This window comes from Pan troglodytes, chromosome 5, assembly GCF_028858775.2.
Source record: "Pan troglodytes isolate AG18354 chromosome 5, NHGRI_mPanTro3-v2.0_pri, whole genome shotgun sequence".
Lineage (NCBI taxonomy): Eukaryota > Metazoa > Chordata > Mammalia > Primates > Hominidae > Pan > Pan troglodytes.
Window position 1 is genome coordinate 113,818,971 of NC_072403.2, and position 25,540 is coordinate 113,844,510.

General features: G+C 30.1%; 1 protein-coding gene across 9 annotated transcripts in view; it reads left to right on the top strand.

Annotated features, from left to right (window-relative positions):
- GRIK2 (glutamate ionotropic receptor kainate type subunit 2) overlaps positions 1-25,540 on the top strand; it is a 1,183,302-nt gene that overhangs the window by 995,353 nt on the left and 162,409 nt on the right. For all 9 annotated transcript variants that reach the window (XM_009451673.5, XM_009451672.5, XM_054685483.2 and 6 more), the window contains 1 exon segment: positions 1,033-1,256. In XM_009451673.5, coding sequence (XP_009449948.1) covers positions 1,033-1,256 — 224 coding nt within the window.

Consider the following 25,540-nt stretch of genomic DNA (forward strand, 5'->3'; position numbering starts at 1 on the left):
ACAAATGCACAAAAACACACACAGAGAATAATATTGTCAACGAACTTAGAAAAGTTTCTTCGTTAAGTCCTTTGACATTGCCTGAGACAAGAAAACATGGAGGGATAATTTCATTTTTTTATGTCTTTCTCTAACTCTTGACGGTGAACGTTTTGTTCTTTACTCTTTGAAAGTTTTTACGTTTATTAATAATGAAATGAATGTAGCAATATAGCTTCTCATCACAGATGCTTTCATTATTTTAAAATATTGTAATTATTTCTTACAATATATTAGAGCTTAAGTTCATCTTTGACAGATGATTATAACCTGGTGAGTGAAAAGCATTACTAATTCAACATATTTAAGCTACCGTGGAAAATTAGCAACTTTGTGAAAATGGAAAAAATCATTTCCTAATGCGATTTAGGCAAGGCTGCAAGGATTTTCATTAAATAATATAAAACAAATTAGTGGGATAGAAACAAAATTCAGAGGTAGTAAACAGAATCACACTGAGAGATGTTTCAAACAATATTTTAACTATTTAAAGACTAAAATCTTTTAACTGTATTCTGTATTTTAAAATCAGAAATGTCTCTTAATTCTCAGCTATATAATTTGATGTAGTTATTATTACTATTATAATTTGACCAATGTATTAAGAAAATAATTAATATTAAATAGATTTTTAAAGTTTAAAATAAAAGCAATTATGAAAAGGCTAGTAGCATAATGCATGTACTGAGTGTACAATAGTTTCTTCAGTTTTTTAATTCTATGAAGTTTTTTTTTCTATATCTACTTCCAATAAATGCTGATTTGCTAATCTAGAAGAACATAGAAATGATTAGCACAATAAATCAGATTCTTTACTTCAGAGTAAGGAATGCTTTAAATTTTAACATAATCGTTACTGAGGCAATTAAGTGTAAAGCCTTTGTTTTATTTAATTTGATTACTGATTTTTTCTTGTGACTGAAAATCAATTTTTTCTCTCTTTCTTTCTTTCTTTCTTTTTTTTTTTTTTTTTTTGTTTGTTTCTGTCTACAGAAAGCTGACCTTGCAGTTGCTCCACTGGCTATTACCTATGTTCGAGAGAAGGTCATCGACTTTTCCAAGCCCTTTATGACACTTGGAATAAGTATTTTGTACCGCAAGCCCAATGGTACAAACCCAGGCGTCTTCTCCTTCCTGAATCCTCTCTCCCCTGATATCTGGATGTATATTCTGCTGGCTTACTTGGGTGTCAGTTGTGTGCTCTTTGTCATAGCCAGGTAACATGCTCACTTTTGTGATTTTTTTGGCAATTGTTACCTCCTTTATCTAACTAATAATTGTCAAAAGTCACAATCAATTTTACTTTTTCTGTTCTTTATTTTCCATGGGGTGCTGAGAAATAATGAAATTTTAAGAATCACATTCATTTATTAAAATGTACTGTCCTGTCTTTGTGGGCAGAGAGCATGCTGGTTGTGTCAGTAAGCTATAAGTGTTATAGGGATTACTGTTTTCTTAACCAGAATATAAAAGCTTTTTAAATCAATATGATAAATGAATCATTGCCTCACTTTGAAGATTTCTGACGAACCAAAACTAAAATAACATGTTTTACTAACTTGAGTTAATAATTCAGTTATATGAAAAACCAAAGTACTAAAATTTAAAAGGAGGCCTTTTTTAAGGAACCAAGACATTTATAATAAACATTCTAACTATAAAAGGACTACCTTAGTATTCTAAGTAATATTTGTGGTTTTTTTCTTGTTTTTTCACAGAATAAATGTCATTACCAAAAGTACCTTATTGTCATTGACATGTAGGGTATGTTTCAAGTCATAGGATCAGAAGATAAAATGCCAAGCTGGCAAGGTGGCTCATGCCTATAATCCAAACACTTTGGGAGCCCAAGATAGGAGGATTGCCTTGAGGTCAGGGGTTTGAGACCAGCCTGGTCAACATAGGGAGACCCTATCTCTATAAATAATAAAAATTAAGAAAAAATGCCTAAATGAAAAATATATAAATTTTATATTTTAATAGTGCCCTTTAAAATCTGTGATACAGATCAATCTATGTTGATGGTATTACTCTATTTTACTCTCGGAGGTGTAAATTTATAATCATGTTTATTTATGCCTACCTCACTATCAAACTTTCAACTGATAGATTGTGTCAATATGATTTAATTTAACTTTTGCTTTAATTAAGAAGATTAGTATTGTGCCTCAGGACTCATGACTCTATTGACATGGAGTTAAGCCACATATTCATTATATTCTTTGAATTTTTATGTTTTTTTAAATATCAAAAAGATAACTCTGAATTAAAAATCAATTAGAATTCTACACATAATTTTTCATGGAGATAAAAATACCTATAAAGTATACATATATATATATATATGTTTTGTGCTGTATAAACAAAATTAAATATGCAGTGCCTTTTCAATTACGTTACATGGATTCTTTTGATAAATTTATCAGTAAGGGTATTTGTAAATAATCGAACTCATTTTTCAATAAGGAATTAAACTTATTTTTTTTCCAATGAAGTAATGTATTTTTTTTCTAGCCATAAAAATCTTTAGTTCATTCAGTTAAAAAATGACTAAAATCAATTAGAAGTAGCATAATATTGGCCAGGTGTGGTTGCTCACGCCTGTAATCCCAGCACTTTGGGAGGCCAAGGCGGGCGGATCACAAAGTCAGGAGATTGAGACCATCCTGGCCAAAATGGTGAAACCTCGTCTTTACTAAAAATAGAAAAATTAACTGGGCATGGTGGTGTGCACCTGTAGTCCCAGAGACTTGGGAGGCTGAGGCAGGAGAATCGCTTGAACCTGGGAGGTGGAGGTTGCAGTAAGCCAAGATTGTGCCACTGCACTCCAGCCTGGGAGATATAGCAGGACTCCATCTCAAAAAAAAAAAAAAAAAAAAAAAAAAAAAAGGTGGATTATATTTTTATATATTTGCACACAGATAATTTTTTACATATTTATATGTAATTATTTTACAAATGCATTATTTTTACCTAATTAGTTAGATATTAAGAATTATGTTCTTCAGATAATTATTATTTGCATTTGCCTAAAACTATGTATTGGAAGCATATTGCCATATAGCATTTGAAGCTGTACAGTAGAGCCTATTAAAATTTTATGTGACTTTTGGGGTTCTCCCCACAGTAATGAGAATTTGAAGTATGAAGGTCCTAAAATTTTAGCTCCAGCTTTTTCTACCTTCTGTGAAAATAAAACAGCCTTCACATTTTTTGTCATCTTTGGACCAACTGCATCTTTCTTATAGTGACAGACACAGCCACTCTATGTTCAGAGAAATAAGTGCAAGAGTTTCAGATTAAGCAATTCAGTGCCTAGAAAACTCTTCAGCCAGCCCACAGGTCAAACAGAAAAATAAATACTCCAAAATATACAAAAAGTCTTCCTTAATGTTTGCATGTACCCTTGTTTTTTCTTAAATTAAGAAATTTCCCAGGAGGATAGAAATAAAGCCTAGAGGAAAGTGTCATGAGACAACTTCGAGGCAACCGTGTGGGCATTAGTCAAGCTAAATTAGGTCTAACAGTACTTTTCTGGAGGTCTTAAACACAGAGTTTTGGGTTACTTCAAATTTGTATTAGGAAATTTAGTTATTCCTAATTTTCCAAGCCCATGGCTTTTGAAGTTAGAGTCAAAGCAAATACTGAAACATCTGGTTTCCTTTCTAGCTTAAAAAAATACATTTGCAAATAGAGGCATATGGATGGATATGCACTTATCTAACTTTTCAAAATATTTCTGTAACTCACTTGATAAACCATCATAGACAGCATCTGTATAATTATGGTAATCTGTACTGATTTTACATGAAAGAAATTCAAGTATGTTATCCTATTTGAGAACATAAAGTCAGCTAATGTACCTTTTTTTTACTGCTACTGCTTTTATATTTTGAAATGTCACTGTTATATTTTGTCATAGTTTTTAAGTGAACAGATAGGAAAATGATACTATTTCAGCTTCTTATTCCACAATTTCAAAACAAATTGCCTCATAAAAAAATAAGTTTAAATCATCATTTATGGGTGAATTAATAGATATTGCATTAAGTAATAATGGTAGACAAACTGTATTAAGCAATATATAATATTAGAGATTCTTGGTAAAGTAATAACACAAGGATAAATATTTTCTGGATTTTCTCAGACTATTTTGTTCAATTTTCAATCTTAAAATAATCTTGTTTAAAATATTTCTAAATTTGAAAAAATAAAACTGAAAAATCAGATTAAAAGCAAAGTCTGAATATGGTCAATTTAAATTTTAAACTCTGAACATCCAAAATCAAATGAATTTGTTTAATTAAAATATACTCTGACATAGTATTGAACTTTTACTATAAAAGAAGTTTGTGACGTGCAAAGGCAAATATAATGTTCAAGTTTAAACTGTATAATTTAATTGCCTTTGTAATTTAAATGGAATCACTATCTGTTAGAATTTAAAATACATTTATTTTAATGCTTCCTTTAGCATTTTTATTTTACCTATCGAAAAAATTATGTCTTATATCATATAGAGGTCACTGATATACTCATTGACATAATTGTTGATATCATAATTAATATGGTATTTTAAGTATATTCTTTGTCTCCATAACAATTATAGATAAAAGAAAGATCATGTTTCAAAAAATTCTTAAGTATGTATTTTATTTTCATTGAAGGTCACAGAAACAAAGGCATAAAATAACTACCACTTTAATAACAGATTTTGTATTTATTAATTATTGGAATCTACATAATATTAACTGTTAGGGAATTATGTAATACTTAGGAATAAAAACGCTTTATCTCAAAACTAAATTATAATGAGTGATTTAAATATTGTCAAAATTTCTCAACATTATTAATTTTACTTTTGTTTTGCTCATTATCTGATGTCGTTTCTGTTATTATTATTACAATTAACCTGCTATATCTTCTTAGCTACCAAACCACAGCTTTGATTGGTTTTGTTCCCTCTTTTGTTTAATTATTCTATCAACTGCTCACTCAATTAGTCAAATATTTGTTGAGCCTCTAGTAAGCACTAATTAGATCCCATAAAATATTAAACGTTTATTTCTCATTTATTCATTTATTTATTCAACAATATCTATTGGCTACCCGTAAGTACTAAGAGTTGTGCCAAATGCTTGAATCCCAGAATGAACCCAACTGAATATGTTATTTTCACTAATAACTCACAATCAGTGCATATATCTGGCAATATATATCTATTACCCTTGAATAAATTTATAATAATACTTAAATCATCTTAAATTCTGTAAGAATGCCATGTATTTTAAATATGCTTTTCTAAAAAATATCTTGTAATATATATTTTGCTGGAGAGAAACATACAACTAGAAAGGAAATATGAGGAAGATTGTTACGTTGTCATTAGACTACTAGATTAGAAGCTTATTGAATATCTGCTCTACTATCATATTAATAATATTAATTTTATTACAAATTAAGATCTAATAATAATTGTTAGAATTTATGTTTTTAAAATTGGATTTAAAAGTAGATTATTTTGTCAATGCCTTTTAAAAATTTCCCCTCACTCACATGTTAAGAAAAAATATCTAAGAATACTTAATAAATGTTTTAAATATATTTAACCAATATTAAGAAGGAGATGTATGATGTTAGTTTTTGTCTCCATATAGTTTTATATTTTATGATCTCCTGTAAGCAGTTATATTATTATTTATAGCATAATGACATAATCAGCATGCTTATCTGAATTAGCTCTGAATGTTAATTAAGAGTAAGGATTAGCCTGGGATAGTGCTTTCTAGACATAGAATGACCTTCTCCCAAAATTCTAATGGTAGCTCTTTGCTGACAGAGAATTAGGAAGAAATCTTGTCCGGGATGGGTTCATGCTTACTCAGATTTTCCCCTAAATGTTTTCCCCTCCTTTTTCTTTCTCTTTTCTTTCACCTGGGCATATGATTATAGAGATGGCAGTTAGTCATATAAAAAGTCTGGTTAGGGCACCCACCCCTTACATTAATAATAAAATATATTTTTCACCTTGCTTCAAATATTTATTTTATTAAACTAAAGCTACTATTGATATAATAGAAAATGTTTATAAAATGACTGAATTAAAATTCCCATATATGTTAGATTTTTTTTTCCTCTTAACCATATATATCTCCAAGAAAATTGAGCTGTTCTGAAATTCATTATTGGTCTAGGGTTCTTAGCAGTTTGATGTACAGAGATGAATAACTGAAGACCAAACCTAAAAGAAAGGAATAATGGTACACACATATCCCTCCAACAGGATTGATGTAACCTTAATAATTATTCACTAAGTCTTTAATAGTGCATATCTTATTTTGAAATTGGCATTTACAAATACAAATAAACTTTGGAGAATAAATTACTATACCAAATTTTGCAATATGAGTACTATTACATAAAAATGCATTAGGCTATTTAAATGAACAAATGATTAGGGTCAAATAGAGGAGAAAGTGTAAAGGAAGGCAAACAGTATTAAGTAACCTGGACTTCTTAGCTAGAAGAGTAAATCAAAGAATATTCAATGTGTTACATGCATAACGTTTTTCTAAGTTAAAAGAATATAGGAATTTTTTGTGCATTTCTGTATATAATTGCCTTTAATTATTTTTAGAGTATTAGAATATTTTCTATTATATTAGTGGGTTAGGCAGCAGGGCATGGACTCCCCAGAATCTACTCAATGGTTTATTATTTACAGTGACCAACGACACTGTCTTAACTTTATATTTTGGCTTAACTGTTTGATGGTTGAACTGACTTTAGAAAACCATATCCAAAGTGCTTACATTAACAGCTTTGATCTCAGCTATGGACTAGCGTGCAATAGCTTTCATATTTTTGTCACAGTGATGGGTGACATTTAATGTATGGTGGAGGACAACATTGAATTATTATGCACTTAAAAATAGATAACTGTTTTGGTGGGATGTTCAGTGTTAAACTAATCCGCTGTCAAAACGACTGTTGTCACATTAAAATGAAATGCCAATTTTGTTGTTTGTCTTTGCCACTAACTTGCCAGCTTTTTACCAAAAAAAACTATTTCAATTTTAACTTTCCATAACATAACTTTAGATATATTTTATTTTTAATGTCCTATTTTTTACTTAAATAAATTGCAGAAAAGCCTATTTGTTATTATTCTTCACACTTAGCAATTTTCCTAAAATTTACTGAAAATTTAGTTTTAAATACGTGCTGTTCTGCTAATATGCCTGTCACATATGAAAGTGATTGCTAAAATTGATTAAATATTGACAAATATTTATCTAAATTATGGACCTAAAAGTAAACATTGATGAAAATTAGATATATTTTCAAACTGTGGATTAAAATATTTCCATAGTAGATGAGGCTACTTCTGCACTAAATAATATTTTTAAAATTATTATTTTTTGTTATAATGTACCTCTTTATTTTAGTGGTTCCAGTGATGTTTATGGTTGCAAGTATATGTGGAGTCACCAACCCAGAAAAAATTCTTAGTTTGTATCTGTGGTAGAACCAAACCAATTGAAACTAAGTTGAATCAATGACTTCTTTTCAGTTGTGATAAATATGGTATTGAGGTAATTGAGGCAATAGAGCTCTTGACTGAAAGTATCCATGTAGGACAAAGAAGATAATTTAATCTTCAGAGGAGAAATCAAACATATTTTCCACCTCTCAATTTTTAAATTATGCCAGACATTTACAGGCGTAAAAGATTTGAGAAAAAATTGAGTAAGACAAAGGCAATTTAAAATTAATGTGCTTTTTCTGTAATTTTCTGTAATCAAATGCTAGTTGGCATTTTTTAAGGATAAACATGCTTATTTATTTTTTAGAAGTATCTACATCAATCTACAAATTATTTTTTTCACATAAATATAATTTATTGTTAGGCCAAAATTAAGTATAAACGCAAGAGCAGAAATTTGATAGCCCATCTTTATTTTTCAAATTCTATGGATAAATTATTGGCCTCTGTATCCTTCTTTGCCTCCATCACCAGAATTGAATGGAAAGACTCCTGGAAGCAAAAAGACTTCCTCTTTCTAGTCATTTTAAGTGTTTCCACTGGAAAAATATCTTGGCCAATGAACTTCTGAGAACTATGGTCATCTGTGATGATTTGTTTCCATTTAGAGGTTTCATAATGTCTAGCTCAGTAAATCACAAAATTAATTATAATAAGTTACAGTTTATGGGGTGATATGAAGAAACTCAGAGTGCTAAAACTTGAAGTACAACGCTTATTAAATTCTTATATTTGCTACCAAAAAATGGCACCTCTGTTCTTAATCAATTCTTTATGGAACATGTCATTGTATTTAACCCCCCCCCCACACACACACACACAGACACACACACATGCACACACATCTGATAAGAGCAGCACACGTATAAAAAATTTTTTTTAAGATTTGGACAATGGAGTGTAGTGGGTTCTTTGGCAGTTACCACTGTGTCTTTTATACATTTCTCACTAGCTAATTCAAGCTGAGAAGCTAATAGGACAAGAATAATACTGGTTTATCTTCCACTTTATTCTTTTTTTCTTTTTCCTTCCTTTTTTTTTGGACCAGAATAAATATTTTTTGAGGTGTCTTTTAAGAACCAACAGGATAAGGAAAAACAATCATTTTTTACCAAGTGATACACTTTTTCTTTTATGTTTTGTTGTTTCTAGATAGCAACATTTTTTCATGGCGGCAGAATACTGTGAATTGCTTGTAAGAATACACCTCTCCAGGCTGGTCTATCTGTGGTAATTCTCAAAACAAAATTTCACTTCTGTTTTCCATAGCCACTGGAAAAATGGTGCCCTTGGTCTTTTTGGAAGCTTTCTCAGTCAACCTAAGAAAGGTCTTCTCAATCTGAAACAACTATTCCAGCAAAATCAGTGGCTTTAAAAAATTTCAATTTTTTTAAATGAAATATTTTAATCCACAATGTCTAGTAAAGACAGGCGACATCTTTTATATGAACATATACCTTTAAAAAGTGCAGTCTGTGCAGGAAGCCAGTGGCATAAAGATAAGAAATAAAGAATTGTTTACTAGGTATTTTTCTTTCATTCTGTATGTCTTAATGATTAACAGTACTGTGCTCATAAAAAGGCAATTGTCTTGAGAAATGTAGAAAAATAGGTCAGTATTTTTTTTCTTTAATGCCAAACATGACACTTAAATTAGTTACAATTTTACTTGGATAAAGCTGTCCTTTTGCTGTAAATTATTTGAGGTAAGAGTCCTTTCAAATGGATGGTTGTCTATGCAGTCTTGTACCAGAGTGGTGGGTCAGGTGAGGGACAATTGAGAGAAAAAAGAAGGAAACTAATACGTATTGCATGTCAACGGTAGCCAGATTATATTTGAGAACTATAAAGAGATTCATTTATTACCTTTTTTTAAAATTAGTAACTGTGTGTTTTTATGATATGATTTAAGGAATAAATACATATATAGCAGCCCCCAGCCCCTCACCCTCACCACAAATGAGATTAGAGATGTTTTCTTTTTGTTTAATGCTGTTATTGTAACACTTTTTAATTTTAACTTATTATGAAGAAGAATGTGACACTAAAGAAAAATAAATTTAGAAGAAAATGGAAAACATATTCAGAAAAGCATTTGTATCACTTGATTTGTTTTGCCTATCATGTTAACTTTACCTTCTAGTTTTTCTTCCCAAAATTTAGAAACTTGGCAGTTTTTTTAATTTAAAGTATGCTCTATTAAATATTTTTACTACATGTTAGTAGTATACGGCTTTACAGTAACAGATAATTCCTTGAAAAAAAAATCCTTAGTTAGCTGTACTTAAGAAGTATGTCTTTTTCTTTAGATTGCAAATAAGAAAGCTTGAAAACTTTCCAATCAACTGGGCACCTGGACAGGAGACATTAGCAACCAAATGTGTAGATTTGCTTTATAAAGCTAGTCTCTGGAAATGCTAACACTTTTTCCCTGAAAATTATTAGCTACGTGTTATAAAGCTAGTCTCTGGAAATGCTAACACTTTTTCCCTGAAAATTATTAGCTACGTGTATTAAAAGAATAAAACAACATTGTGAGTTTTTCTGAAGACTCAAGTGGTATTAGTATTGTTTTGATTTTTTCATAATTCATGGATATGAGAGAAATATCAATGTTAAATAATAATGTACAGACAAAATTTTAGTGATAAATCACACCTTTCTTTATACTAAGTAAAATTATGCACTCTATCCAAATAATTAATGAGTAGGAGATATAGTGTCATCAACCAGTATAACTTCATTCATTAGAGCATGTCACAACACCTTAATTGCTATAATTTTTTACATTCCATTACATAATTACATCATTCAAGTTAAACTGTTTTCATATCAATCCTGTTGGGTATACATATATAGAAAGAGAGAGGTTTCTTTTTGTTGTTTTTGTTTGTTTTTTTTTAAGAAAAAATATCGTGGCTGTCCTAAATAGTAATGGGAATTTCAATATCTTTGGATAGAAATATCTTGGTTGATCTATTTCGTATATAAATATAATTAGTAAAACAAATGACAATGCAAACTATTCTATTAACTTTTAATATGTATAGTTTTTCTAGTTAGCTCTTGCGTAATAAAGCTGACTATGAAAATATAAAGTTATCTCTCTAAGAAACTTGTTGATTTTATACTCATTTTTGAAATTTTGTTTGGAAGCCCAGAAATTCACGTTTCATTCCTGATGACAGAAAACCATATTAATGAAGTTATTATATGTATTTGCATTTCAAGCCTATAGTTATTTTTTCTATTTTATTTAATGAGCATTGATTGAAACAGACTTTCAGTTTTAATACCTTCTAACTTATATAAAGGATGATTTTCCTCTTTCCCTGCCTGGATATAACATAGTTTCCTGCTATTCTTTATGAGAGATGTTAAATCCTAAATTAATTACTTTTAACATTTCGCTTTCTCATGGGCTTCTGACTACACCTGAGATGATAAAATGAGATGAACGCATTTGCAGTAAATTTTCCTATTAAATGGATAAACTTAATATTTGAAGCAAAGGTGAAATTGTAGGTTTTGAATGTTACTGGCATGATAAAGTTATAAACAGAATAGGGCTACAACTGTCATCTAAGTTGGTTCAGAATATGCACCTGAATATTATATTAACATAATAAAATTAGGTAAGTGTTTCCCTGCTTCCCTTACTATTCTTGGTAATGGGGGGTGCTGGGAGGTGTATTTCAGTAGAAGTTCAGCAATTCACTAGACTGAAGATATGTTTTGGAAACTGGTAATAATCTAGTGATTTTACAAAATAAGAAACATTAAAAATAGAGAAAATTTTGCTTGTAGATGGACATGCAAAAATAAGATTCATACTTAGAGAAATGTGTATTTATTTTAAAATGTTGATATTACTACTTCAATTTTCAATTAGAGCTTCAATATTTAGGAAGATATTAAAAATAATGTTTTAAATCATCCACCTAAGAATTTAAACATATTTATTTTGGAGCCAGGCGCCGTGGCTCACGCTTGTAATCCCAGCACTTTGGGAGGCCGAGGTGGGCAGATCACCTGAGGTCAGGAGTTCAAGACCAGCCTGACCAACATAGAGAAACCCCGTCTCCACTAAAAATATAAAATTAGCCGGGCGTGGTGGCACATGCCTGTAATCCCAGCTACTAGGGAGGCTGAGGCAGGAGAATCGCTTGAACCTGGGAGGCAGAGGTAGCGGTGAGCCGAGATCGTGAGCCGAGATCGCGCCATTGCACTCCAGCCTGGGCAACAACAACAACAACAAAATATATATTTATTTTGATATTTTAGTTGAAAACAAAATTAATACATGATTTCCAAACATATTTCTGTTGTTTTAGGTAGTAAACTGTGTATAGAATGCATATATATAATTTTTAAATATTTTATTGATTTGTTTGATACAATAGAGTGTCTATATTTTCAAAAGACATTTCCAATTTATTTAGTGGGGATGTAGAAAACCCACAAGTCATTCAGCTTTGTGAAAGATGTTATAAAAATTATTTTTATAGGTAAAATTTCCTGCAAAAAAGAAAACTTTACGTGCCTTATATCTTGATGGTAGCTGTGGCTATTTTTGTGTCATCCAGATAATTGCATATTAGTTAATTCAATTTAAATGGCCAGATGATTTTATCCTTTCCAATGCTAGCTTCAAGTCCTTGTTGATAACATCATTTACTTACTGAGTGTCCTTGTTTTTTTTTTTTCCTTAAAAAAAGCATAGTTTTATTTTTTATTATTAGAAATCTCTTGACCTTCTGACTTATCTGAGGACAGTCTGCCTGAAGTCTTTTAATTCTGGATTTACTGCTATTAAAATCCTTAGCAAGTTTTTACTGCAAGCTAAACATTTGCTTTTGACCTGTGATTAATTCAAATGTAAATCACTCTCATAGTTCTTTTAAAATAACTACTTTTTAAGTTTGGTATTTTATTTGCAAATAAATAGTTATATTGGTAAGAAATAATTTTTTACAAGACAAACCTATGTTTTTTTACATAATATTATATGTGAGCCATTTTCCTTACTATTCTCAATTTAAAGCCACTCTTAATTTGATTGGACAATTGGGTGTTTTAGAAAAAAAAATGTATATTGATAGCCAGTGAATGGAACTACATGATAGCCATTGTATATTAAAAAATAGACTCCAGTTTTGAATGTATAATTATAGTTTTTATTTTACTTTGACATTTGTAACATTGCCTGAATTCATGGCAAACAATATTATGACTTTTCTTCAGAAATCTTATTATAAAATGATCAATAGATGATTATAATAATAATTTGTAATCCCATAACAATCTCATAAAATAATAATCTCATAACAATAAGGAATAATCTTGGCTACATTAAATAAACTAAAATACAGTATACCATTATAACTTTAAGTAATAAGAATAAGTCATAAGGATCTGTAATCATCTTATTGATGAAGTTAATTTCCTATAACAAATATAAATTTTAAGTGGAAGTTAGAAGTCATAAATTCTAAAGTTGATTATTTTATTGTTTTTAGTTGTCCATTTAAGACTAAATCATATTTATTTTTCATTAAGATTATGTATTTTAAAAAATTGACCACGATTTAAATTTGTTATCACTAACATATTACAAATCAGTAGAACTGATCATTGTTATCATTTCACTAAGCCTTTCAAATTCATTTGGATCTACTAAATAATACATTTAATAGCATATTATTACAATGTTAGGTACAAAAATCCTTCTACTTCACCATGTACATCTGGTAACTTTCTGGTACTAACACTACCAATTAAATAATGTCAAGAGCAATTCATGAATCATCTATAAAATTGGCTTAAAAATTTAATATAAATGATATTTATTGTTCAGTGATGTGATGATAGTTTGATAATTGGCTATGGCAGTGAAAAGGGCTTTCCTTTGTAGCATTTGCCAATTTTCATAGTTTAAATATTCCCACAATAACAAATATCAAACTACCAATGGGAGGGTCACCGAATACAGATTTGGGAAAAGAGATGCAAAATTAGTTATTGCAAGCCAGAATGAGCAGGCCCTAGGATACCACTAATATGCAATATGTTCAAGAGAAGGGAAAAACAGTAAGCTGTAAAAGTTAATAGCAGGTAGTTCGGGTGGAATGTATTGACATACAAATATACACAATGTATGAAGAAGGATATGTGGAAGATAATGACAAGGTTGTAGAGGCTTGAAAGCAAAAGTAAAAAGTTAGGTTGTTATTAAGATAATTACAACCTCGGAAGCAATTCTAAACTTAAAGTAAATGTCAGTTTATCCTCTTGCTCATTTAAATAAGTTTATACCTAAACAATTAGCATAACATTTTTGAGTTAACTGTATATGAACATATCTATGGACAAGAGAAATTATACCAGGAAGACTTTAGCTATATGATGTTTTCAGGGAATGAGTCATTGTGAATATTAATGTTTTCTTAATTATTGAGTTTTCAATACTAAATTACAAAAATTTAACTATTTACATGGAAATTTTTTAACTACAACATATTCTTTCCTGCTTATAATTTTTAACCAAAAGTTCTTAAAGGAATAAAACTCTTTAAGATAATTTAGTTGCAATATTATGAACATCAATTATTTTTACCTGAAAGTTCAGTAATAGCTTCAGAGCCTGTATTAGAAGAAATAGGTTCCCTCGCAGGTAATAGGAAACTTCACCATGTTGTTTGAATTAATAGGGGATGATTGTGTTCATAGTCTCAAATTAGACAAAATTGAAACAGCAGCTGAAAGGTGTTATCAAGGAACCTGACACCTCTATCTACCTGCTACATCATTCTTAGAGACTTTTATCCTCATAGTTACAAGATATCCATTGAAAGGCCAGGCATTTTATCTGTATCCCAGGCTGGGAAGAAGGGAGAAAAGAGAAAGAGCAACCTGCAAAAGTCTTCACCTTTTTATTCAGAAAGGAGATGCTTCCTCTCTGTATATCTTATTAACTAGAATTATTTTGCTTAGATCGCCCTAGCTGCAAGAGAGGCTGCAGAAATGGCTTTCTTTTATCTGAGCTTACTGCCACTTCAGTTCTTTTGTTAGAAAAGTGATATTATTGGGTATGTTATTGGCAGTGGCTGCCCATAGAGATTTATTGAATTGTGAAGTAATGATTCATCATTCATGCAATTCTCTCAAAATTTTTATTTCAAGTGCTCATTTCTGAAATTTTCTTTTTCCTTCATTGTCATCAGTTGTCAGAATGCCTGTCTCTAAGCAGTATAACTGCTCCCTTCTTGTTTGTTATTTTAAACTACATTTTCTTTAAAAAAAGTTAATGAAATGTAAACGACGTATGAATAGTAAGTGCAAGTATTTCATGTCTTAGATTTCTGTTATACTTTCTTTCTGGTTCTGGCTTATATTGTTGAAATTCAAATTTGCCGAACTAGTTTTGTGTAAGAAACATGAATCATTACTCTAATATTTTAAGTGATGCTACCAAAATGTAAATTTTTAATGTTGTAGAAAATAACTCTGATTTATTTTGATGTGGGATATTCAAATACATCAATGTTTTTCCCAACTTCTCTATAGCCATGAAGAAGTTGGAGCAAAAAAAAAAAAAATAGTTGGTAAATTGATACCCTTCATAATGCCCATATAATATAAATGCATCATAGCATATTTTAGGAGAGCTTTTACAAATCATCAGACACTAAGCTGTTTCTAGGGGAAAATATCTCTATGATCAAATAAGGTCAGGAGAACTATGTAGTAGAGTTTTCTTTTAGGAATTCACTATTAACAAATTAAAGGCTCTGAAAATTCTTGCAATAAAGAAATCTGATTAGGTTTGTTGAACTAGCATTGCCCCAACACTTAGCCATGGGACCTTTTTTTTTTTTTTCTCTGTTAATCTATTATCTCTAATTTTATGTTCTCTATTAGTTAACTTTCTGAATCAAAGATGTGAAGCATTGCTTTAACATATAAGTTCACTTCAAGTTTTTATCTTCATCGTACACATTCTAAATTGATTAAATCACTTGTAACAAGACTAAGAATCTAGTCTCCTGATTCCTAATGGAATTATCAGTGCTCATTTTGCTGATGTACATGGAAGCATAAGATCGTGTCACATCTATTTAAGTGAAAGTTTATGACTTCATAGAACTTGTGTATAGATAACAATTTGAAGTTTTTTAAAAAATTACTGAAACAACATCATTGCTTCAATTTTTAATATCTTCTTTTAAGAAAGTACATACAATAAATGTGTATATTTACATTTAGTTATAAAATTTAAGACATTTAATTTTTTTAAAAAATGGCTGGTCTTAGGACAACCTGTTATTATTTATTAGTGAACTTGGTCAGAAATTCAAGTTTTGTTATTAATCAAAAAGATAATCATTGGATACTTAAGAATACATTTTCTAAATGCATAAAAATTTATGAAATCATTAGAAAGTTGGGAAAAATCCTCACAACCTAGCAAACAAATTCCCTTTTTTAATATTGTCAAATCATAATTTGGAAGCAAGCATATGATTAATGTAAATTCCAATTTTGTTAGTATTATTACCTTCTGTGGTAAAGGAGAAAGTATGTTAGAAAACAGTTGATAATTTATTTTGTGTTTATTGCAAGAATGAAATTAGTTATCTATTCTTTATAAATGATCAGTACTCAACGTGGATTAATTATGTAGATTTTAATTTCATCCACAGTTGTGAAACTATACATTTTTTACGGTTGTAATCTTTTTGTTAGAGTCTTATTAGTCTAGCTTATGACAAACACTGTACAAGCAGAACTGAAAGGAGGTCATTGTATTTTAAATCTCATTTACATGTTAGACAAGAAATGACAATTATTAATGTTCTACTTTTGGAATACAAGTATATAGTACAAAAAGCTAAAAGAGAAGTAGTGAATTCAGTTCATATGTGAGTCTAGAGTGTCTAAAACTTGACTGTAGTGATATTAAAATGGTCTGTTTAGAGACAACTAGCAATTTTTATCTTCATGTTTCTAGTTTGCTCATCTTGTGTAGGTTGGACAGGTAGCAATTTTGAATGGCTCATCTTAAAATGAATGCAATTATCAAAGGATTATATGCTCCATCCTACAAGGCATTCACTCATTTTAATCTTTCATTTGCAGCTTTCTGAATCCTTTTATACAATTTCATTTATAGTTAATGGGAAGTGTTATAGCTTAGTTTTAGCTTACTCCAAATAAAGTATGTCGTTAGATAAAAGCTTCATAAATAGCAGTTATTCTTTCTCAAATTTGACCAAGTGTTGTTTGTTTCTTAAAGTTAGTAAAGTTATATTATTTATTTAGTTTGTGATCATAACACACAAAACAGCATGCATCCAAAACATTAAACTGATTATCATAATTTATAGCTAGATTGAGATTATATAAATTCATATTCCATCCTAAACATTAATGCACTTGTTTTTTTATTTAGTGATCTTTTCACCACCTAAAAATTATTACTATTACATCTATCAATCATCTACCTACCTATTTGTATTCATCCATGCATCAATTTATCAATGAGCATTAGCATATAAATCAGTGTGCAAAATTTATTTTTTAATGTCTCTCTCATTCATAATTTCTAATATGTATATATTTGGAATAACCTGCCAGTCACTATACCTACTCTTTCAGAAATAAAAAATGGAATTTTTATTTATTGTTTGATTAAATGGAATAGTACTACATGAGGAAATGATGACTTTATGAATAAATATTCTGGATAATAAAAGTAGTTTTTACTAGAGCAACTAAAGAAAATATGCTGTAGTTTAATACAGCAACTAAAAATGGTTTGATTTTCTTAACTCAAATATTAAAGTGCATTTAGATATTTTATTGTATAATAAATCATATACAAAATATTATTTCAAAAATTCCACTCATTGAGAGAAATTAATGATTAATGTTCTACTTCTTTTGGAATACATGTACAAAAAGCTAGAAAATAACTAGTGAATTCCGCTCCTATGTGAGCCTAGAATATTGAAAGCTTGACTGTAATGATATTAAAATTGCCTGTCTAGAGACAATTAGCAATTTCTCTTTTCATTTTTGACCCAGGCAATTTGAAGGACTTTTGTGTGAAAGAATTTCCTGCAGATTATTAAACTTTCTTGAATCGTAACTATAAAACAAGATCTGTGTGTGTGTGTGTGTGTGTGTGTGTGTGTGTGTGTGTGTGTGTTTAAACCTTGGGATAAAGACTGTAAACTCCAGAGACTCAAAACCATTTACTCCCAAATTTTTGAGCATGCTCTCACTAAGAAGTGTGGAGAAATGCAAATGTAATGCATGTTCTGTCTAAGTGGAGGGATTTAAAATTTATTATTGGGAAAGGACAAATGTACATGGGAAGGCACCAGATGCTATTCAATTAGTCCACCTGAAGATAGCACTGTAAAAGGCATAAAAAGCAGGCTCAAGAAGTAGTTAATAAGAATGGATGGCATTTCAGTGTTGAGAATTGCCTGCAGAGGATGTAATCCTAATGGTATATTTGTCTATAATGTATCTAAAAACAATACACCAGAGTACAACAAGTAGCAATTTTATTTGTAGTTTCTGCCTCTATTAACCACCTGTTGTCTACCAGAGATTTGATTTACTTGACCTCATAAATACTGGTCCGCACTAGAGTGTGGTAGCACAGCAAAGAACAACAAATTGTTGATTGCAATTTTTCCTCATATGTTATTTTACAAACTTATCACTTGTTGCACAGTTGTGAACTTTGTACAAAGGCAAGAAGCATTTTGAATAACATGGTAAAATGACTACAATCGTAAAGATTTTGCTAACAGTTTCTCAGAGATTTGCAGTATAAAGCTAATGAAACTGCTGAATGTAATTCTGAAAATCTTCTGGATATGATATTTTCAAAGCAGAGGTATAAAGAAGTGTATCAACTGTACAACATGTTAAGGAATATATATTAGATATATAACATTTAAATAAGACATTGGCACATAGGTATTTTATTTTCTAATACAAAGTCTTAAGTTCTTGCAAAACTTTTAAATAGACCAAATTAGGTTAGTGGAATAACAAGAATAGTTTATAAACATCATCTGAATGCTTTAAGACATTTAGGGAAACTTAATTGTGTGATTAAAAACGATAAAAGTGCATACAGCATTTCAAATAAACCTATGCAGTTCTAGGCCCCTGTCTGATTTAAAAGAAAAAAAAAAGCTGAGCATATCATTATTGGAACCTCATGCTTGAATGAAGAAGCTGAAACTTAAAGAAATAAGGTGACCTAACAAGAATCCATATTTAATCATAGAACTGGAGCCAGATTGGTGACCGCCTGCAGTGCACCACAGTACGAAAGCAACATTTAGCCACCCAGTGACAGAACTTTACTTTCACAACTGTAAGTAAAGTTCAAAGTTTAAGTCTTGAGCATGCAGGACTTTAACACTCGTAGCTAACATTGGGTTTTGCGGTTTTTAAGAAGAATCTGTTTCTTCATAATATTCAATGTTACTTTAGGTATTAGGTTATTCTTTTTTATCTTTTTTTCTTTCTTCTTTTAGAAGATCTTAAAATGGTTTCAATCCATAAAATATGACTATGGCATAAACTTTAGAGTTCTATCAGCTATGTAGTGTGTAGCAATATGCTACATTTTAGTTTTTCACTTATTTCCTCATTTATCCTTTAAGACATTAAGTAGACGCTAATCTGTGTGCATTCACTCACTGTTTTTCAGGGTCTTTGGAATTTTCTTCCTCCTCTCCCCTTTTATCTTCCTCCTCCTCCTTCATTTTCTGTAAGAATGAAGAGCACATTTCCGAATTTCCCCTTTCTTTCTCTTCCTACTGTTTCAGTAGTTACTGACAGGAGATTTTCAGCATGATTTGGCCACTGTTTTTTCAGTCCTACATCATTCTGTCCGAGCTGTCATTTAGTAAAGATTAAATTTAGAAGACAATTTTATTTATTATATTGTATTTGGTTGTTTTAAAATATAAATAAAAATTTGAAGCTAGACTAGATTTAATAAGAAATTGTTGAGTCGTTTTATTATGTGCAGCTATTAAGTTGGTGCAAAAATAATTACGGTTTTGCCAAAAGTACATTAAAATTAATGGCAAAAACCACAATTACTTTCGCACCAGCCTAATATTTTTACATACTAGTATTTATTGAACTTTTTCCTTATTATCCTTCATGCAGCTTAGATAATATATGAATGTTTATATCTAAGCTAACTTGAAGGAGGAAAGATTTTTGTTGTAGTCAATTTACCTATTCCTTGATTATTATCTCTTTTTAGCACATTACAGATAAATATATTTACCTATAATGCTATATTTATATAAAAATTTTAGGACCTATAAGTTAATGTTACCATAAAAAAGATCCAGGGAAGAGAAAGAGAGTAAATAGATATTAGAACTTACAAGAAATAGTAAATAATTATATAAAATAATGTAGGCTAATTTATTAAACTTGCTGTCTTTCAATTAATAAATTTGCAAAGTGTAATATGTTTAACAAATGAGTGCATACCTTCAAGTAAAAATATTTCTATGAAAAGACAGATAAGATAGGAAGGATAAAAATGGAGATATAATGTTCATAGAAAGCACATTCAGACAAACTAAGGCAAATGAAATATCAATCATATTGAGAACATCATAAAATTCTTTTGGAATGAAAAGGTGTTTTTATGCCCCTCCCTTGTTTTATACATAAGATAACTGAGGCACTGAGTGGTTGAAAGACATACTAGAGGTCACACAGTCAAAGGTACAAGAGGACTGGAAATAGGGCTCTCAACTAGTATAGAAATTAAAGGATTCTCTTCAAAAAAATAATTTTAAACAGTGTTTGAAATTATTAGTAAAACCAAACTTCAAAGTAAAAAACACAAAGGTTATTCTGTAACTTTTATTAAGGTACTACCAGCTGTTACACAGGGATAAAATATTATTAATAAAAATAATTGACCTCATAATCAGTATAAAAGAGATTTTGATGGTAAATATTTGGACAGATTTTACTGAAGTACACCAAATAAGAAAAAAATATATAAACATGATTATTGTTATAATGTCCTATAAATCTCTATAAATAGGAACAGGAAGGAAGAATTTAAATGTCTGCAATGAGGATTTCAGAGTGAGTAAAAAATTTTTGGATGCTGAAGGAAGATAGGGTTTTTTTTTGTTTTTTTTTAAATGATCATTTGGGATTTAGGGAAAAAAGTATCTACTGCTATAAGAAGTTGGAACAGTTCTATTTGTTTAGTGAAGTAGATAGTCAAGCTTGAGATGAAAAAATATTTTGAGAAATTAAATAACTGATAGCTCAAAGAAATGAGTAGTCACAGATGGACTTCTTGGCCTTCTTTCGTGAGCACATTTCCTGTTTTATTGGTTTTGGATAAGTAAAGCTCTTCAAATGAATAAAAAATGAAGAAGAAAAAAGCATCCTTGGGAAATGTATAAAATATGTTCATTGCCTTTTTGAAAAAAATAATGATGTGTGTATGTGTAAGTGTGTGTCTGTATATCTGTGTATATATACACACATACAGATATATATGCATTGTATAATACAGAACACAATGAATAGATATATATAGATTAATTCTCATTAACCAGAATTCATAAACAATTCTCAAAGGCATTAAGAAATAATGCAATCTTTAACATCTACATGTAGAGAATAAAAAATTTTAATTATGTAAAATAATATAATGCAGCACTATCAGAAATAAAAATCTGATAAAATCAGAAATGTTATGAGTTTTGAGAACAGATAAACTGATAGAAGTGTTGTAATGTATAAAATCTCTTATTTAGTAATTGTTTTAAAAATAATGTATTATTAAAAATCTTAGTATATGTAGTTATAGAATTTGAGTATTAAACAGAATCACTTAAATTATTTTAAATATCATTATAAAGAATCAGAGAGAAACATTTAATAAATATTGGCAGTGGTATATGTTTCTACATTAAAAATAGAATGTCTGCTTATAATCAAATGCATAAACATGCTGTATATGCTAAACAGTTTAGTCAGTTTTTGCACTAAAAACTATTATCTGCAAGTTAAAATATTATAATTAAACAGTCATTTTTATGACTATCTAGCAATATGGCCCACGTGACTGGGGGATTTTGTTTGGTTTTTAAAACTTGATTTTAAATTTGAGTCAATTGTTACTAATTTACTATTATTATACTCTCTAATGTTTGCTTTGGCCATAAGTAATAACATAAGAAAAAATATATTCTTCCATTCTTAAAGTGAAAGGAGATAGAAGCCAAATAGTTAAATATGAATGTCATCAGTTCAAATCAAGTGTTAGCAATGTGTAATTTTGTGAGGTTTTTCATTGGTAAATATATAGTACGTATTTATAAGGAAAGAACATAGATCTAATCATATTGTATATTTGAGCATGTTGTACATCTGAATCATATGACTTTCAGGTGTATTCTCTGTTTTTTATTTTATACAAATAAAATAATAGATCTGCCTTTTAAATAGTAGATCTTACCATTTATCTTGAAATTGAAACAAAGAAGATCATTAGAGAGCTACAGAATGCCATAGAAATTACAGGAAAAGAATTAGGTGACTATAACTAAAGGGGGTCACAGTAAAATAATACCAACATACACCACACACACACACACACACACACGCACACATACACAAGCATTGGCTAATAATTTTTCAAGTATCTTTAAGATAAATAATTTTTCAAGTATCTTTATCTAAGATAATTTTTGTTTTACCCTTCAGTGGATTTACTTCACATATATGTATAGTGGCCCCTTAAAGAGAGGCAGCCAAACGAACACTGCATTTGTATTATTGCTTTCTTATTTCTACCATATAAATGTAAGGCTGTTTTATCTTCTGTTGGGAATACAGTAAACAAGGGAGAAATGAGCTGGTAAGGAGAGCATAAACTACATCTGGAAAAGTCAGAGCTAATTTGAGATGGGTAAGCATGTAAAGAGAGGAAGAAAGAAGGAATAATGAATGCCAATCAGGAAGTTGGGGCTATAGCCAAGAATTTTAACTGTAACCTCCCCAGCAATATGAGGTGCCTGTCACAATTACAAAACCATTTGCCTCATTACCTGAATCGGTCAAATGATCAGACCAAATTGGTATTATATTTCATCAATAGATTCTTGATTTTTACTGAATCAAGAATATTATTATATATAGTTTTATAAAATTCAGGAAAATATGTATCCACTCTTGTAAATGTATTTGGGTAGCTTTATTGTATCTGCTACTGGTTCAGAATGTTTTATTTTGGGAGATGCTGACTTAAAGATTATCCTAGACAGCCTTTAAACTTAAAGGTAATCATTATTTGTAACACTTTGATTTATTTTTAATCAACTATTTTAACATTGCCGTTCCTTTACCTCATATTGAATCTTAACTTACTGGAAGCCCCTATTCTCAAAAATTTGCCTTTAATACTATTCAAATAATGGTCCCATCCAAAGTTCTCACAAAACGTTGTTTGTTTTCTACGTAAAACAACATTCAAAGAGTAAAAATAACTTGAGAACATTTGGTCTAATATGATCATTTTTCAGGGAGGAAAAGTGAGGTGAAGTGACTCGTCTTATTACACAATAATACACACACATAATTTAAGTATGTAAGTTGAAAATCATGAGCTTTAATTGCATTATTATTATAAAGGTTTTACAAAATCCTGTCCTGCTTAAGTAATTACCCTTGTAATGTCTACCCTTGTGAGTGAATAGATAATAAGTAAGGATTTATTTTCCAAAAGATAATAAACTTGTGGGTTATCAATTCTAGAAAGAAGCTTTAGTGATTACCAGGGGCAACACACACACACACACACACACACACACACACACACACACACACACACAGACCGAGAGAGAGAAGTCAGCACTATAGACAAGACTATATAATCTGTTGTATCAAGACAACTATCAATTATATTTTTTGTTGGGTATACGGCTAACTTGCACAGACATCCTAAAACATTATTTAAAAAAATGGTTGGCAAATAGAACAAGAAAGTAAACTTATGCTAGTAATCAGAGGAAGACTAGAACCTTTAAAAAACTCGTTTTCAAGGCAGCAAAAAACTCTAACAGACTCTCTTAAGAAGTGTTTTAGCTCCCACTACTTAGCATTAATAAGTGTGAAAGGGATTCCCAGTCTCAGGCCTACATCCCTGTCAGCTCTTAGTATTTACGTGCAGCTCCTTAATTCATGCTCAAAGATTATGTTATCAACAATGATTACCAGTGGTGGGAAAGCCGGGCTTGAAAAGGCTGAATAATGGCTAAGACTCGCTTCTCTTCGTGCACATTTAAAAGCAGTGCTTTCATTGATAGCCAAAATCCTGCTAACAGGGGTGGGTATTATTGTGCCTACTCCTCAGTTTCATGAAGAGATCTGTTGTTTCTTAGAATTTCCACGCCACCTCATCTAGTTTCATGTCGTTTTTCCTTGTGTCATTAAAAAATACCTTGTTCCCACTTTTTCTGAGTGCTGTTTCCACTGAGGCTGGCCATCCAGCAGTGGCCTGAGGTTCTTAATATTTCTCTTTATTTTTTAAAGGAAATGCATCGTATGAGGTAGTGTTTACAAACCAGTCATATTTTAGATCCCACCACTCATTCTGTTGAAGAAACTTGCACTTAAGATGAGAGTAATACAAAGCTCATTTAAAAATTGTTTATCTTTATAGGTTAATAATCATTCTGATATTTTGTTTATTTTTCAGAAAAATATTTTACTCGATAAAATATAGAAATAGTATGATTCTGGATATATTTTATTTTTGAATTTAAAGCAGTAAGATTGATTCCATCAGTAGTTTAAATACAAAATAAATCTGCTCAAGAAGTAGATCACAAAAAAGACAGGTAGACTGGGTAAACAAGGAATTCATACAAATACTCTTTGTCCAAAGTGTCCAAAATTTACTAGCTATCAATATTACTACATTGCTCTCGCTTAATAAAATACACACGGAAGAACAGATAACATTTTAGTGATTGTTTTATTAACTCTATAATACCTCTATTATGCCCAAGGAACTCCTGTGTGCAATTTATTGAAAAGCATTAGTATGATAATTATTCATGGAAAAAGCAACTCTGCTCTGAATCTTCTACATCCACTGGCATCTACATTCTACATAACACTGAACAAAGTGTTAAAGAATTTCATTTTTCTGTGTATATGGACCCAATGAAACAATAGTATTTTTGAGCACTTATTCTATTTTCAGTATTGTTCTAATGCTGTAAGAGATGTAAAATTAAAATGGCATACTTCATTCATTTAATCTATTAGTAAGTGAATTAAGGCTTTAACATATGAAAATGATATCAAATGGACAATAATGAAGTGAGCATTTTAGGTGGAGGAGGCTAAAATAAATATGGAATAGCGTATTTACCTTTCAAGGAGTGTATCATCCAATAAGTAAATTATGCTTTAAAATGTAAGTAGAATATTAATGAGCTGTAATAAAGGAACATTTTTCCTGGGAGGAAGAACATTAACAAAGTAAGGAGATCTTAATATGAATGCTATGTAAGATGTTATATGAGTGTCATGTATGAGATATTTTTTGATCTATTTAAATAAACCATAAGACTCTTGTTAGAGCATAGTAGAAAAAATGATATGACTCAGCTTTCTAAAGCCTTGAATATTGGGCAGAAGAGGTTAGAGTTTATAGAAAAGAAATATTGGTTTCTTGCAGATTCTTGATCAATGAATAAAAAGTATTAAAGCTTGAGAAGATTTACTTAATAGTCATAAATAGAAAAGACAAAAGAGATATAGGTGAGAGAATCAAAACATAGGGAGATCTGTTGGTTTGGAGGTAATTAGAGCCCACCAAAAATTGTAGTAATAAGGGGAGTGTGAAATAAAAATGGA